At 31.1% G+C, this 16,455-nt stretch overlaps 1 protein-coding gene across 5 annotated transcripts in view; it reads right to left on the bottom strand.

The window, feature by feature from the left end:
• Positions 1 to 16,455, bottom strand: part of LOC107440650 (uncharacterized) — a 189,690-nt gene that overhangs the window by 41,029 nt on the left and 132,206 nt on the right. Inside the window, exon 1 of one of the 5 annotated variants that reach the window (XM_087161166.1) lies at positions 13,468 to 13,692. The exons of the other annotated variants lie outside the window; for them this stretch is intronic. Within the exon in view, the coding sequence (XP_087017292.1) occupies positions 13,468 to 13,555 (88 nt within the window). The 5' untranslated portion in view covers positions 13,556 to 13,692. Of the gene's footprint in view, positions 1 to 13,467; positions 13,693 to 16,455 lie in introns of those variants that run through there. 5 annotated transcript variants of the gene reach the window in all.

Below are 16,455 nucleotides of genomic sequence, written 5' to 3'. Positions count from 1 at the left end.
TCCGTGTTTTTAAATTTTAAAGGTTCTAAAGTTAAATAGTTAGCAAGCTTATATTTTTTCTTTACCCTATTACATTTGTATACTGATATTGACATTCTTTGAGAAACTTTATATAACAATACTAAGCGAAAATAAGAGGAACTGAATATTAATAAATAATGAAGGAAAGCAAAATTCAAGAATGCAGCAAGAATTTGGCAATACTCCTGCTGTTTCTGATAAAGAAACTTTTATTTCTAGAGCAATAAAGAACCCATCATTCTGTTAAAATATTGTATATCATAGAAGTATGTTAAATTGTTTTTCAACATGTTTTGAAAGTCCGACTTTCCGACTTTAACAGTTCCATAAATCGTTATTTTATTTTATTATTTTGTTCCAATTCGTAACACATTAAATCCAATTTAAAGCAAGAATTTCAAGACACAAACCCAAGACCTTTCCTTTCCGCTCATCTTATTTAATATGATTCTCTCCCCCCACCCTCCAATAAATTGCGAAAGACGAATTGATTCAAGCAATTACTTAAGAAAATAAAAATCGAACTCTCCACGTTATGAAATCATTCACACTTTTTATACCCGTTAACTCTAATATTTCCTTGAAATATGCCGCGAAAAACGATTTGTTGGCGAAAAAAACAGGTCACACCGAAGATAATACACAATGGAAAGACTGCCAATCACAGGAAAATAAACAAAACCACCGTGAAAAATAGTTTTTTTTTTCTTCATCCACGACAAATCTCTGTAGAACAATTTTCCAAAAGCGACCAAGAAAATTATGGTCTTTCCACTAAAGGTCAAGATTCAGTTCTAGACTTGGCCTCATTTACATCCTCGGTCCATTGATGACCACACCCTGACACTGGGGAGCAGACGACGCCCTCCACGCGATCGTTTTCATTTATTTTTTTCACTTTTTAAAGTTAAAGTATTTATTTCTAACTATATCGTTTGCTAGGTTAATAGATGAGTCGTTACGGTCATGGACATATTTTCCATAATCTTAAATCCCTCTGTTAGTTTTAAATTCTTTTTGAATAAATAAATAATAAAGTTTAGGGTGGTTTGGAAATGTTTTGTTATTTTGATTGATTAATATGGAGGAACATTAGGAAAGTAATTTTAAAAAGAAATTATTTATGTCAATGTAACTAATGCACCAAATTTGCAAACTTGACTTCATTTCTTTTTTATTGTTTTTTAATGATAATCAATGGAAGTATCTTTGTAGAAAATAAACTATCTCAGTCAATAGACAAAAACAGTTGCTGTTCTGATATTGTAAATCTTTTATTTTATTTTTATTTGGTAAATCGTATGATATAGTTTTTTTTGAGAAATGAAAAAAAAAACGAACGTAGTTTGAAAATACAAGAAGTTTTACAGGAAATTAACGAATTAGCAAATCAATGAATGATTAAATAATACGTCGTATGAATCATTCGGGAACGAATCAGTGAATAATTGTTCAGTTAAAAATATTCAGTCCAAAACTGGATGACACAAAAGCAAATAACAGTATGAATGAAGAAAAATGAGTTCTGTTTAAGAAACCAGAAAATTTATCTTTAGAATTTTTAAAACTTGCTAGAAAGTTTGTCAGCAGCTGGCACTACTGACATGAAAAATTGTGAAAAGGTAGTTTTTTTTGTGCACGCAAGACTACTCCAAATGACATACATGTATGTAGGAGTTTGTGGAGCATAAGAGGAAATAAAGACAATAGTTTAATAATCAAACTTAACATTTAATAGAAATAAGGAAATAAGTTTAACAACGATATCATGATCGGTGAGAGCTGCCTACTCGCAGGGTTGCCGGATCAAATATGAATGCAAAATTAGATTGTTCTATGGAAAAGAGTTAGAGTTAATTATAAATTCGGGACTTTTCCCGTCTAGACTTTATGGCTCCGTGGATACCGGGGCTTTCCCTTCTGGAGAGGCTGGCGCTAGAGAGGAAGTAGATGATGCAATTCTCTCAAGTATTACATTCTGACTCTGAAACTCTACATGTATGGGTATCTCTTAATTTGTCCTCAAACTGCGTCTCTTTTTTTTCGACAAAAATTTTGACATCATCATCATCTATAGAAGATATTTTTATTCATTTTGAAACTTAGAGAAGAAATAACCCCTTGGTTTCCTAAGTAGAACGCAGCAAACCATACGCTTCTCTTTCTTTCCGTTTTCCTTTGAGTTTTCAAATCAGTTATTTTTGGAGCACTCGATATGTTTAAAAGAAAATGAATGTTTCTATGAACATAAAGATTCTAACAATAAAAATACAGCAGAAACTTATACATAGCATTTACTTTAGTAAAAAGAAAATACCTTGCTTATTGGAATTGAAGAAATAGCAGGATTTATTATTTTGTTTAATGAATTTCATTCAAAGTAAATATATTTTTCCCCTTATAATTTTCCCTAAAAATGTTATGAAGTCGTATTAAGTCGCTAGTTTTTACATTTAAATTTTTTGAAAGGAAAATAATACTGCAAAATTATTTGTACCCACTAAATGTGATGCATTAGCTGTGACGCCACTAGATTTGTTGTAATTACATTATCATCAAGTCATAAGAAATTTTTTTGATGATAATAAAACGTTTTATTATTAAATGATAATAAAACGTTTGAAATAAATAAAACACTAATAAAATTGCACCCTCCGTAATATCATCACATTTTTATCTTTTTAATATTTTTTATTATTAATTTGAAGAAAGTAACTCGTAACAATGTGTAAAATTTTATATTTTTGATAACCACAAACAGCCGACCCAATTATGAGCTTACGATCATCAATGTTCAACTACTTTGCCTTGCAATTTCGAAGTCTACTCAAAAGACAGGAGAACTTCTGCATTGGCACAAACTAGGATTTTTTGATGGAACTAACTCGCATTTGCGTTACATGGATAGAAAAACCACGAAAACCTCTAAAGGTTAGCCCGATGGCAAGGGGATTCTAACCCATGATCCGTTATCAACGAGGATATTTATATGTCAGCACTGTGGTAGGTACGAGTAGAATACGTATCAACCAGCCTCCACTGGGATTCGAACCTCGGGCACCTCATTGGGAGCCGAATGCTCAATCCCTTGAGCCACCGCGGCTCAATGTGCAAAATTGGAAAACAAATTTAAACATATTTCTTACAAAATTGGATAGATAAAATTTACTTTCTACACATTAACTACACAAATTAATGTAGAGCCTGTCTACATAACATTAATCACTACCACGGAGCTTGCCTAAACTTAATAAAAGAATGTTAGTAGAATATTAAATTGTTTTGAAACTGTAAACAATGAAATTTTTACAGATAACACATAAATGAAGCGTTCCTAAAAGCAGTGAAATTCAAAGCGATACTGGGCTATTCCACGGTAACTTACGTTACATTCACATGAACTTTATTGTATTGAGAACTTAGAAGCAAACAAATAATATGAATACACATATTAAAATAAAGTGATTTCTTAAAATTACAATCAAAACCAAAAGGAATCTAATTAAAATAATTATTATTTTTCAATTTAAACAGTGTAAAAGCCTAAAATTAGTGTGGTAACTTACGTTACCGAAAAAGGAATGGCATAAATTTGCAATATACTTGAAGGCAAAATTCTGTTCTTATACAAAAGTTTCATGATTAAGATTATATGTATCATTTTTCTGACATGTTTAAATATTTCTTATGCCTAGATTTAAGATTTTATTTCAAAAGTTAAATTAAATATAATTTTTTAAGTGGGTAACTTACGTTACAGTAACTTACGTTACGAAATTCCCTTGGTATCAAACTTTTATCAAATAAGGTACAAATGCAAATTAAGTTATTTAAACAGTATAGTGCAATGGAGAAAAAGTGTACATGAAGTAAATTCAGATACTTTTAAATCACACATAACTGCAAACTTATTAAGTCCTCTGTTATTAACAAGTACAGGGGGCTCAATTCTTTTCACCATGCTTTCTTTCTGGTAGAATATTTCATCTCTTTTTCTGGCCATGTACAATAGATTCCCACAGCAGCCATTACATTGACTTTAAATTCTTGATCTGCAACAGACATTACCACACCAGGATATAACATGTCCTCCTATCTAACCATACATCAACCCCCAGCGTTTATCTTGGATTCATCATTTCCTTTTACAACATCTTTCATTAAAAAAAAAACTTTGCTGGTATGCCTTCTTGTACTCTTAAATGGTGGATCTGTTCAATGTTTTTAATCTGTAGAGATTTTGAGAATAGACTAGACACTCCACTCATCTGTTCTAGAGACTCGCACTCAGCTGTTTTTTCTAAACATAAAATAAATTTCTAAAGAATTTCGTAAGATGGAACATTATAAATTTTGCTGAAGGCTTCCTTAGTCAATCCGAACTTTTCATGATGCTTACAAACACAAACATTGCCTGGAAGTTTGCTACTAAGCAAGACATGCTTTGGACGGAGCTCAAAGAATTTAGTTTTTCCAATTTTGCATTCTGGATTTTCTTCCATAAACATTTGGTGCATTTCTCGAACTGAATGATGAAGATGCCGTGCTTGTACTTTCTTTTTGCTATCATTAGCATCTCTAATTATAACTACATCCTTAACTCCCGGTGCCTGTTGAAAGATTTCGTTCAACTTTGAAAACATATGAATGCCAACACCCAAATTAATAACTTAAAGCAAAGAGTTTCATTGAAATTAATATCTTAAGGCAGTGATAATTTATTTAAACTTTGGTATTGTAACTGGATACATCTTATTTAGTTTGTATGCCAATTTTCAAGAGGAATAAACTCATTTCACATTGGTAACTTACATTGCATGCATGTCAGTAACTTACGTTACACATATTGAATGGGGCTCAAAACAATAAATAAGTAATATTTGAAAAGAAAACTATTGCTGCTTACTTAGTGTTAGCCTCTAAGGAAGAAAAAATATTATTCTTACTTTTGTATCACTTGTTCTTTTTTACACACAAAAATTTTTTCTAGTTTTTGGTAACTTACGTTACATGCACTAATGTTTAGTTGAAATTTATATAATTAAGTGAATTTAACAACAAAAACTTATTTTAACACTGCACAATATTTCTATTAAGTGTAATAAACAATATTTATTCTTTGGAACATTTTGAAATTAAAATATTGTTAACTTACTGATTTTCCAAAACTGACTATGTTCTTCACCCAAATCAGAACAAGTAAATGCCAATGTTAAATGGGTTACCAACACTAAAAAACTAAACTCTCAAAAAAAATAATTATAAATTATCAAACTTCAAACCTTTCTAATTCAGAAAACATCCAAAATGATAACATTATTCTTATTTGAATTTTCCAATGCTTTTCCCCTTTTTCATGGAATTGCCCTACTATTAAGTCAATGTATCAGATTTATTTTAAAGGATTCATCAAGGATAAGTAAATTGTTTCACTGTTTTCAAAATTCAGAACAGCTATTCCATTATCAGTAAGCAACAGTTGGCGAATAAGGCCGAGAGAGAAAGTTAACTTCTTATATCTATCCACGACCTAGAACACACATGGCTCTTGATTTGAACAATTAACCTTTCGGAAAGCTTGCCCGTTTGCTCATTCAGAATTCACAAAGGAGAACGTGTGGAACAAGTAAAGATAAGAGATCGCCATAAACTTCGCTATCTCGCGAAAACCACGGCCGGAACGGGATCGTACGTGACTCGAATAATAGAAGCTTTGAAAAGAGTTGCAGTTAAAGTGAAGGTTTTAGCGGAAATGTGTGTAGGCTTCTGATGTTTAATTAAAAAATTTAAACACCAAGATGAGAAATTTCGCTGTAATGCTTTAATGGGAAGATTTTATTTATGTTTTCATGAATAAACAATGAACTCTATAGATCTCGAATTTAATTTTCTGGTTATCACGTTTTAACCCATTAAGTTATTTTGTAGTTAAGATATTCATGAGGGATTTAATTTAATGTGCAATTTTTACCTTTTGTATAGAACACAATACTTAGCTAGCAAAATATTATAAGTCACAATAATCACATTATTACACGTTAAAAAAATTACTTAAGTTAAAATATCGGATGCTCAAAAAATAACAGATTTAAAAAATTAAAACAATAGTAGAAATAAATGTAAAGCTTGCGATCTGACAAGGAAACCAGCATTTCTTCTCATCACATTTCAAAATTAGTAACAAAAGTTATCAACAGATGTCGCTGATAACAATGCCCATTTGCAGCGACCATAATGTGGAGCAATTTGAGAATGAAATTTACAGGCTCACAGATGCTCATATAAATAATGAGATGGAGTGGTCTGAAATTTTACAGTCAGTAGAACCATCTGTTGACGAACTTTATAATAAATATTAAAAATTGGAGAGATTAAAATACTTGGTTCTTTAAGCAGAACACAACACACTGTGATTTCATACTTTCTTCAATTATTCAATCGTAAGTCATTTGTGGAGCACTCGGTACACATTGCTCAATTTACCTATTAGTGCCCACTGTGCCTTCTTAAATTGGTTGTAAAAATGCATCATAAGGTCATAAGAATTATTTTTTGACATAAATTACTTTTAAATACTACTTTCTTATAACTTTTTTCAGTGACAGCGCATGTGCCTGCATTCGGTAAGCTAAGTGCAACTCGAAAGCAATTCTTTTGCTATATTAAAATAAAATTTCAAGTTGGTCGATTTTTTAGATTAATTAATTAATCTAATTATTAATCACATTTATCCTTCATATTTATCATAAATTAATATTCAAATAAAATTTTTTATTGGTCTTTTACAATAAAGCGTTTCAAAATTTCAAGCTGTTTGGCATTTTCAAACAAAACCAACTTAGGATTTTTTTTAAATTCTTTAATTATTTATAATCAGTTGATTTTTTGAGCCGCGATAGCTCAGGGGATAAGGAGTTCTCCTTCCAATGAGACGAACCAGGTTCGAATCTCAGTCGATACGAATTCCGCAACCGGCTAGCACCGACCACAGTGCTGACGTGAAATATATCCTCAGTAGTAGACGGATCATGGGTTAGAGTCCCCCTGCCGTGAGGTCAACCATGGGAGGATCTCGTGATCTTCCTCTCCATGTAACTCAAATGAGGATTAGCTCCATCAAAAAGTCCTCCACGAAGGCAAATTTCTCCTACTACTCGATCCAGGAGTTCCCTTGTCTTCTGGCTTGGGTTCATAATTACAAGGCTACGGAGTTGAACATTAGTAGTAGTAAACCCATAAAATTGGGTCGACTGTTCAACGACGGTTATAAAATAAAATACAAATTATAAAATCAAATCAATTGATTTTACGATATTTAATAATTCATAGATACGATTTTATTAAAAAAATAAAACTTTTATTGGCTCTACAGTAAAAATTCTGAAAAAAAATGGATGGAGCTGTTTTTGCAACAAAAGATATATTTAAAATAATTCTTATCTAATCCATAAGAGATTGTGAGGTGGTCATTTACATTTCGAAATGAAACTGTTGACCGTGAAGTTCAATGTCCTCTTTGTTCTGACCACTTTGTCTTCAGTAAAAAAAAAAGGACATTTTGGAATCTAGAAAAAGGAAGACGCGCGCACGCGATATATGTATGAAGTTGACTTTAAATGATGCGCGAAGAAGTTGATAAGAAAACAAAAGATAACAAAACTACACTCTCACTAACAACCATTTTGCTTTCATTGTTATTTTGTAACATAATCCCGCATTGGACCATGAAGCATAAAAAAAAGCTCTTTTTGATTATGGTGCTAACAACAGACATTTATTTTAATCCAAAACGTAATGATGTAGTAATCCGTAATATCAATACGCAATATCAGTAATACGCAAAACGAGGTGCAGGGAATAATAATTTAAATTTATTATTATTATTCCCTAATTAAATCAAATGTTTTGTGTTTTTTATTTCCCACAAAATTTTTTACGCAATGAAAAATTGTCGATTACCCAAAGAATTGTTTTATTTTATAAACATTACAAAATTAAAAAAATGATAAATATATATTTATGAATTTTAATTTAAATTGTATATTAGGGTGAGTAGTCAAATTATTAAACAAAAAATAAGCACTTTTCAAGCACTCAAAAAATATTTTTAGCACTTTAAAAAAGTATATTAAATAAAGAAAATAAAAAAAAATTTAGCACTTTAAAAAAATATCATAATTAGGCAGGGTTGGAAAGTTTTTGACAATTGACAGTTTTATCTTGTTTTAGCCGTCATGTCAAAGAAAAGCCTTATGGCATAGTTTTTGACAATTGTCAAAAATCATGAAATTTTGAATTAAGTAAAACGAATAGCGTTTTCATACGCTACGGACTGACAATACGCCGAAATAGATTGGAGTTGAATTAATTGAGAAAACATTGAATAGAAAAATGTGAAATGTGTCATTTTGCATAATTCGTAGCGAAAGTCAACATGGTAAAAGAAAAATCTCATTTTAAAAAAGGGAAAATTAAGCACTTTTTAAAAACACCCAATGAAAAAAGCACTTTTAAATAACGAAGCGAAGCACTTTTTAAAAACGTTACGCACCCTGTATGCTTGCTATGCATGAAAACAATATGGTTTATAGGCTGTATATGGTATACACATTACTCTAAAATAATGATCTTTCAGTTTTTGATATTTTTCGAATTTCTCAAGAAATACTTAGCACAATTTTATAACTTTAGAAATATTTAGTTCACGCGATTTTTCATATTATGCAATAAAGTTTACAGAGGTTTAAAGGACCGACAAAAAATAACGAAATAAAGCAAATAATTTTGAACACTTTATACCAGAGAACCAAGCAAATAAGTCTTGTAAATTTTGTCAATTACTTTGGTTGTTGTTTGCAATAACTATGTAAAACTTCGTAAATCTAGCTTAAATATTTATGGAGATATAAACACTTTTATAGATGAAAAAAACAACTAATTTTTTTGTATTATGTATTTTTGCTTATAATTTTAAAAATACTTTCTTTCGTAATTTATTGGTGGACCCTCGAACCCTGAAAGATTTCACTTTTATTGAAAAGTATGAAAAATCGCATGAACTAAATACTACTAAAATTACAATTTAGTCCTTAAATATTTCTTAAGAAATTAAAAAATATAGAAAACCGAAAGTGTCCATTCCATTATTGTAGGGTTCACTAGCATATAAGACATGTTAACTGGATTCTATCTAGGGATATCTTTTCATAGATATTATCGGTACAACACTCCCTACATTGGTGACCCGGACAGGATGTGAACACGCCTATCCATCGTCCACATTGAACAGTTGACTTGCTTCTTGTGACATTATCCACCTCCTCGTGCTGTTGCTTTTCAGTTTCGATCACACGCAACATATTCACTCGAGTGCTAATGGAAACACAAGAGCGACCACGATCGTGAACTTAATACCGCTCTCACAATCAGCACTCAAAAAGTACGGTGATCTTCAAACAGCTCTCCTGGCTTCTCACAAAACAGCAATGAATCAACTAGTGGTATCCATTCATCGAATTCTATCACAGATATAATTCTGGTGGTGGAGTACTGTAGTGTATCTGCCACTACAAAAACACAATCCCAATTTACTAGTATATAAGACATGTTAACTCGATTCTACGTTGGTGTACCTTTTCAGAGATGAAGGTTGACATTGTCAATAACAACACTCCCGACAACATCATGGAACGATAATTCGAAACTGTCGCACGATAAATTTGACATGGGACACCCTATTAATTTGACATGACTCCATTTGTATTTAGAATTTATTTCACTTGTTGTGTTAATAAATGAAACTTTTAAATGATTTTTCCTAATTTTCCAAAGAGGAAAAATACATGTCACTACAATTGGAATTTTTCATACTTTGCAATGTTAACACCAATTGTAAACTTTTTAAAACAAAAACTCTAACATAATAAACAAAAATATTTAAACTATTATCTAAAAAATTTACAAAAATAAGCCCAACAACTTTATAATCCAAATATTAATAATATTCTCAAGAACTGCGCACATAACGGCCGGCTAGCGTTTTTGGTTCCGTATTTTTCAATAAAAAATAAACTAAATATGAAAGGTCTTTCAACTAAAACAATCGAATTCAGACGAAACTGAATATCTTAGTTTCACTAAGTCTTGGAAGAACATATTCCCTGGGAAAGAAAACTAAAGCAGTAACAAGGACTATATGTCCACATAGTAACTGAACATCTGTTTCCATGAAATGAATAAAACATTTATGAAAGTGGCGAATTTTCGAAGAAATTGTTTGGAATTTACATGGAAATGGCCAAAGAAGAAAGATTTAGTTATTTCTTCGTGGAATAGCACATATACATGCATCTGACAGATTATAGATAATAGTCGAGTTTAGATTGGTAGCATTTTGATTTTGTTTGCTGTATAAATTTGATTACAGTCGAACCGGTTTATAACGAGAGCATTGGGTTCGAGACTATTGGCTCGTTTAATCTGGAAACTCGTTAAACGTGAGTTGATCGAAATTAGTTGAATTGATCAAAAATAGAAGCTATAATATGCAAAAATGAAAAAGAAGTGTTTGAGAAAAAAGATTTACTTTTTTAAAAACAATATACTGATTAGATTATGGGTTTTGTGATTGAACCAAGGCTGTGGAGTCGAAGTCTAAAAAGATTTTTTAGATTCGGAATGGACAAACATTTTGCTAGAGTCGGAGTCGAATAAAATTTTGCTAGAGTCGGAGTCGAAGAAAAATTTGCTAGAGTCGGAATCGAAGAAAAATTTGCTATAATCTGAATCGAATAAAATTTTGCTAGAGTCGGAGTCGAATTAAATTTTGCTAGAGTCGGAGTCGAATAAAGTTTTGCTAGAGTCGGAGTCGAATAAAATTTTGCTAGAGTCGGAGTCGAATAAAATTTTGCTAGAGTCGGAGTCGAATAAAGTTTTGCTCGGAATCGAAGAAAAATTTGCTATAATCTGACTCGAAAAAAAATTTGCTAGAGTCGGAGTCGAATAAAGTTTTGCTAGAGTCGGAGTCGAATAAAATTTTGCTAGAGTCGGAGTCGAATAAAATTTTGCTAGAGTCGGAGTCGAATAAAATTTTGCTAGAGTCGGAGTCGAATAAAGTTTTGCTAGAGTCGGAGTCGAATAAAATTTTGCTAGAGTCGGAGTCGAATAAAATTTTGCTAGAGTCGGAGTCGAATAAAGTTTTGCTAGAGTCGGAGTCGAAGAAAAATTTGCTATAATCTGACTCGAAGAAAAATTTGCTAGAGTCGGAGTCGAAGAAAAATTTGCTATAATCTGAATCGAATAAAATTTTGCTAGAGTCGGAGTCGAATAAAATTTTGCTAGAGTCGGAGTCGAATAAAGTTTTGCTAGAGTCGGAGTCGAATAAAATTTTGCTAGAGACGGAGTCGAAGAAAAATTTGCTAGAGTCGGAGAACTTTTTGCTAGAGTCGGAGTCGAAGAAAAATTTGCTAGAGTCGGAGAACTTTTTGCTAGAGTCGGAGTCGAAGAAAAATTTGCTAGAGTCGGAGAACTTTTTGCTAGAGTCGGAGAACTTTTTGCTAGAGTCGGAGAACTTTTTGCTAGAGTCGGAGAACTTTTTGCTAGAGTCGGAGAACTTTTTGCTAGAGTCGGAGAACTTTTTGCTAGAGTCGGAGAACTTTTTGCAAGAGTCGGAGAACTTTTTGCTAGAGTCGGAGTCGAAGAAAATTAGATTAGCATCTAATCCGGTAAAGTAAAAGTAGCTAGATCCATAGGTTAAAATATGAAAAGAGGCGTTTATTATAATAACTTTGATAAATATTTATAATTATAAAAACAGAAATAGTACTCCAATATTAAGATATTTATTAAATTATTATTTATCAAAAATTAAGTTAATTATATTTGAACTTTTTGATTTAATAAATTGTTAATTAGGTTGAGTTACTATATTAATAAATTAATTATTAATAAGTTTTCTTTTGATTCACAAGTATCAAATTATTTAGCTAGAGATGAAAATTTAATTAAATATATACACAAGTTGATATAATGCATCTTCCCTAATTGTTTCCTAGCTCCTGAATTTTTACTAAGTAATACGAGAGAGCGTATGAGATAAATATTGATATCTACTTCTTTTAATATTTTTGCATAATATTTTGTAAAAATACATTTTGAAATTTATTTCATCAAATGTGAAGTTGGAGTCGAACATTGGAGTTGGAGCAGAACATTTCAATTAATGACTCCCTTTGGTGCCCAAAGGGGGGAAAGTCCCCATGGACAATATTCTTTTGAGGGGAGGGAGATACTTTTTTAAAAATGTTTTAGTAAAATAAAAGATCAAAAACTTAATCGATCTTTCTCTCCCCAAAATTTGAATATATAATATTATTATTAGAATATAATTTTAAAAAGGAATTAATAAGTAAAAATTAGTTTGAAGTTTACGGAAAGAAACTATATGCTAAGATTTTAATTAAATTACTAAGAGTTTATCTTAAAGAGTTCTAAAAAGTTCTCAATTCTATAATTTCCCCCTGTGATATAATAAGCATATAAAAATAAAACTTTTTACAAGTAGTTATTTTTAAAATTATTGCCTCAAAAGGAAACAATTCATGAATTTTATTAATAATTTTAACTTAATACAAGATTAATTCTCTGAGAAATTGTTTATTGATACATTAAATAACATACTATCATAAAAGATGCAAAATTAAAGATTTTTTTTTTCTGCTCTTATAAAATGCTGTTTTTGTTTAAATGAAATTATTCGTATCTATTTTTGTGTTTAACTGAATGGAGAGATTTTCTAAGTTTTAGAGGGATGGCCCCATAAGCTTTGGTGTATGGGCATCAATGCCGACTCCACACCTATGAATTGAATTTAAGCAATTACCGTGGTTGCTTAGGGAATAGAATGTTGGTCTTCCGAAGAGGTGAGCCCAGTTCGAATCCCAACGATGGTTGGTAGATACTAATTTCATCGACCACAATGCTGACGTAAAATATCCTCAGTAGTAGACGGATTATGGGTTAGAGTCCCCTTGCCGTTAAGGTAATAATAGGATAACCGCGGAAGGTTTTTGTGGTTTTCCTCTCCATGTAACGCAAATTCATCCATCACAAGTTCTATCAAAAAGTTCTCCACGAAAGTAATTTTCTCTCAATACTTTATCAAGGAGTTAGCTTGTCTTCTGGATTGGGTTCAAATTTACGAGGCTCCGGAGTTAAATATTAGTAATCAAAAATTCAAAATTGGGTCGGTTGTTCAATCACAGTTTTAAAATTACAAAATATAAAATTACTTCATACAATCAACATAACAATTGAAACAGTGGAATACATTGCCAAAATTTTACTTTGTTATGAACATAGATTCAAAAAATTTAGTACAAAAACATTAAAATCAGTTAAATAAGTTATAAGCATAGTAGTCAAACATAATTGATATTAAGGACTCACCGTACGATTTCATAGCAGGTGAATATATTCTTATATTCGAGAAGTACAGGGTACATATTAATATTATCCAAACAAAAAACTCTTCCATTAACAGAAAGTATTCTGAAATTGAACCGTATCCGGTAAAACTCAGGAAGAGTTATGTTCATAATTTTAGAGAAATATTCGTCGCAGGAGAAACCATAAAAATATTTTTAACTATTCTCAAGTCTCCGGTGCCTTTGCAAGGTTTCAGGTAACTTAACTGGATTAAATATGCTTTACGAATGCATCATTTCAATGAAATGTCAAGGTTTAAAGAATGAAGTTGAAAACAACACGTGCAGTTAAGTATGACTTGACTAGAAAATATCAACACAGTGATATCTCCCCCCCCCCTCCATTTTAAGAATAAATATTTGTAGGTAAAATTTTCAAAGTAAAACATGTATGAAAAATGCAAAAATAGAAAAACTGTATTGCTTGTATTGTTAGTTGTAGAAAATAAAAATTAAATTTAATTAAAAACGACGTTTAGAAATATTGGGTTGTTCAGTAAGTAATTTCGCTTTATCTCGAAAAACGACTTCATCGCATTTTTTCACAGCCGATTTAATGCTAAGTCACGTAAGTAAGTATTTATAAAAGGCATAAAAGCACCAAGTAATCGTTAAACATAAAAAGTAAGTAATTATGTAAGTAAATAAATAATTATCATAAATTTTAAAAACTGATATAGGAATGCTTACTTGTGAAAAAGTTCAAATTATTCTAAATGGTAGTTATTGGTTGGTGCTCTTTCTAATTTAGAAAGTGAAAAGGAGCATTTTTGGCACATTTTATTTTTTTACTATAAAAAAGGTAAAAATGGTAAAGGTAAAGGTATTAATTGATGCAAAATTGGGCCAATATTCACCAATATTCATCAGTAGGGTTCAGTAATACGAAAAAAGGGATATTTCTAAGAAATAAATTAAATCGTAAAAAAAAAAAAAAATAAGAAAAATGAATTGTTATAAAATAGTGAATTGATATAGAATAGGGCATTGGATCTAGTTCTTTTTAAAGTTTGCAAACAAATTTAGTAAGTGCGATTTCAGTATTCTTAAGTCATAATACTTAAAACATTGATTAAAAAAACACAGATTGCATTAAACTGAATATATTATTTTTTTGAATGATGCTAAGTGCAGTTTGTATTTGAAATAAAAAGGGAAAGGAAAAAAAGCTGGCGGAATACCATGAAAATGGAGGCAAAAAAAGATAACTAATTATTAAGCCTAATTATCCACGTATAGTATTAAAAGTAAAAATTTGAAAAATCATTCTTTTATTAAAGCTGATCCAAAATCTATTATATAATAGATGAGTCGCGGTGGCTTAGTGGATAGAGCGTTTGCCTCCAAATGAGGTGACCCGAGTTCGAATCCCAGCGATGGCTGTTCGAAACGAAATCCACACCCGCCTCGCACCGACTGCAATGCTGATGTAAAATATCCGCAATGATAGGCGGATCATGGGTTAGAGTCCCCTCTCCGTAAAGCTAACCGTAGGAGGTTTTCATCGTTTTCCTCTCCTTACAACGCAAACGCAGGTTAGTTCTATTAAAAAAAGTCCACCACGAAGGTAAATTTCTCCCAATACTTGATCCAAGAGTTGTCTTCTGAATAGGGTTCAAAATTACAAGGCTACGGAGTTGATTATTAGTAGCCGTTAACTAAAATAAATGGGTCGGTTTTTCACCGATGGTTATAAAATAAAATATATAGTCACATCAATTTATCTAAACAATTGAAGCCAGGAGGATTTTTTTCTCATTTGAAATAATATCTTTTAAATAGTAAGTCAAACACTTACTTATACGAGTTAATTAAATACTAAGCTTGTATAACATAGCTAAAAACAAAAAAGAATTATGTAAAAGGATATTCGTCTCGGGGAAAATAATCATTTAGAAATTACCATGCCGGTTTTAATTACACAACTTTATTGAGACAAAACACATAGAGAACTAAACTACATGTACATAAAACAAAAATTAACATTTACTAATCACGTGACTTTATGCTGCCATCTATATTTTATTTTGAGAATTACTTTAAGCATAAACAAATTACTTAGGCTCTATTTCTCTAACACAACCAGAACCATATGATGATAGTCTGTTTAAATTAAATGCTACGATTGAGTATTAATTTACTTCAAACCACAAATCAAATACACCGCTTCCGAGTCTGGCTTCTTGGCAAGCGATTTGATTTCACCTGTACTGCGCCAATCATAATAAATCTTGACCCCAAACCCTGTTTATTCCAATTTATAAGGGATGTCAGTTATAGTTGGAAATGGAATGCATTACAGAATACAATCAAATTTTGTTCTAATGAATGTTCCAAACATTCTCTTCTTCTTTAGAGCTTTTAAACTCTTTGAAAAATCAGTTCTACGTTGAACTACATTAAAGAGCAAATTTGTTACAGTTTTAATAAGGTTATAAATTCAGAGATTGTTCTAAACAAGTGCCGTGCTTCTGATTGTGAACTACTAGTAGTTCGCGGAATATTTTCGGTAGATCACGTTAAGACTCTTGTTGGCTAACAGGCTTAAGTAAGTTTATAGGCAATAAACTAATTTATTTTTTAAAAACCCGGCATCTCTTTTAGCTTACGCTATGGGATTTAAAAACAGTACAGTAGCTCAAAAACTTCATAAATTTAGCGATCCCAGTTCTAGATTTTCCGCAAACGAACCATTTTTTGAAATATTGTCCTGATATTGTGAACCATCGCAAAAACTAGTGGTCTGCTTAGACTCATTTTGTGAAATGAGCGTTTTGTGAAAAATAAACTCATAATTTTGTGAATAATTTTGTCCTGTTTCTATGCAATAAAAAAAATCATGTCTTTCCATGAATTTAAATTTTAGAATTTTTATTTGAAGATGCGTTATTGACTATGTTTTTCAAAAGAAAAGTTTTGTTACCATTCCGTTTTAGCTATTTAGTAATTT

This window comes from Parasteatoda tepidariorum, chromosome 4, assembly GCF_982258835.1.
Source record: "Parasteatoda tepidariorum strain Cologne lab strain chromosome 4, Ptep-v5.0, whole genome shotgun sequence".
NCBI lineage: Eukaryota > Metazoa > Arthropoda > Arachnida > Araneae > Theridiidae > Parasteatoda > Parasteatoda tepidariorum.
Note: the sequence above shows the minus strand (reverse complement) of the source record. Positions and strands in the feature narration are given on the sequence as shown.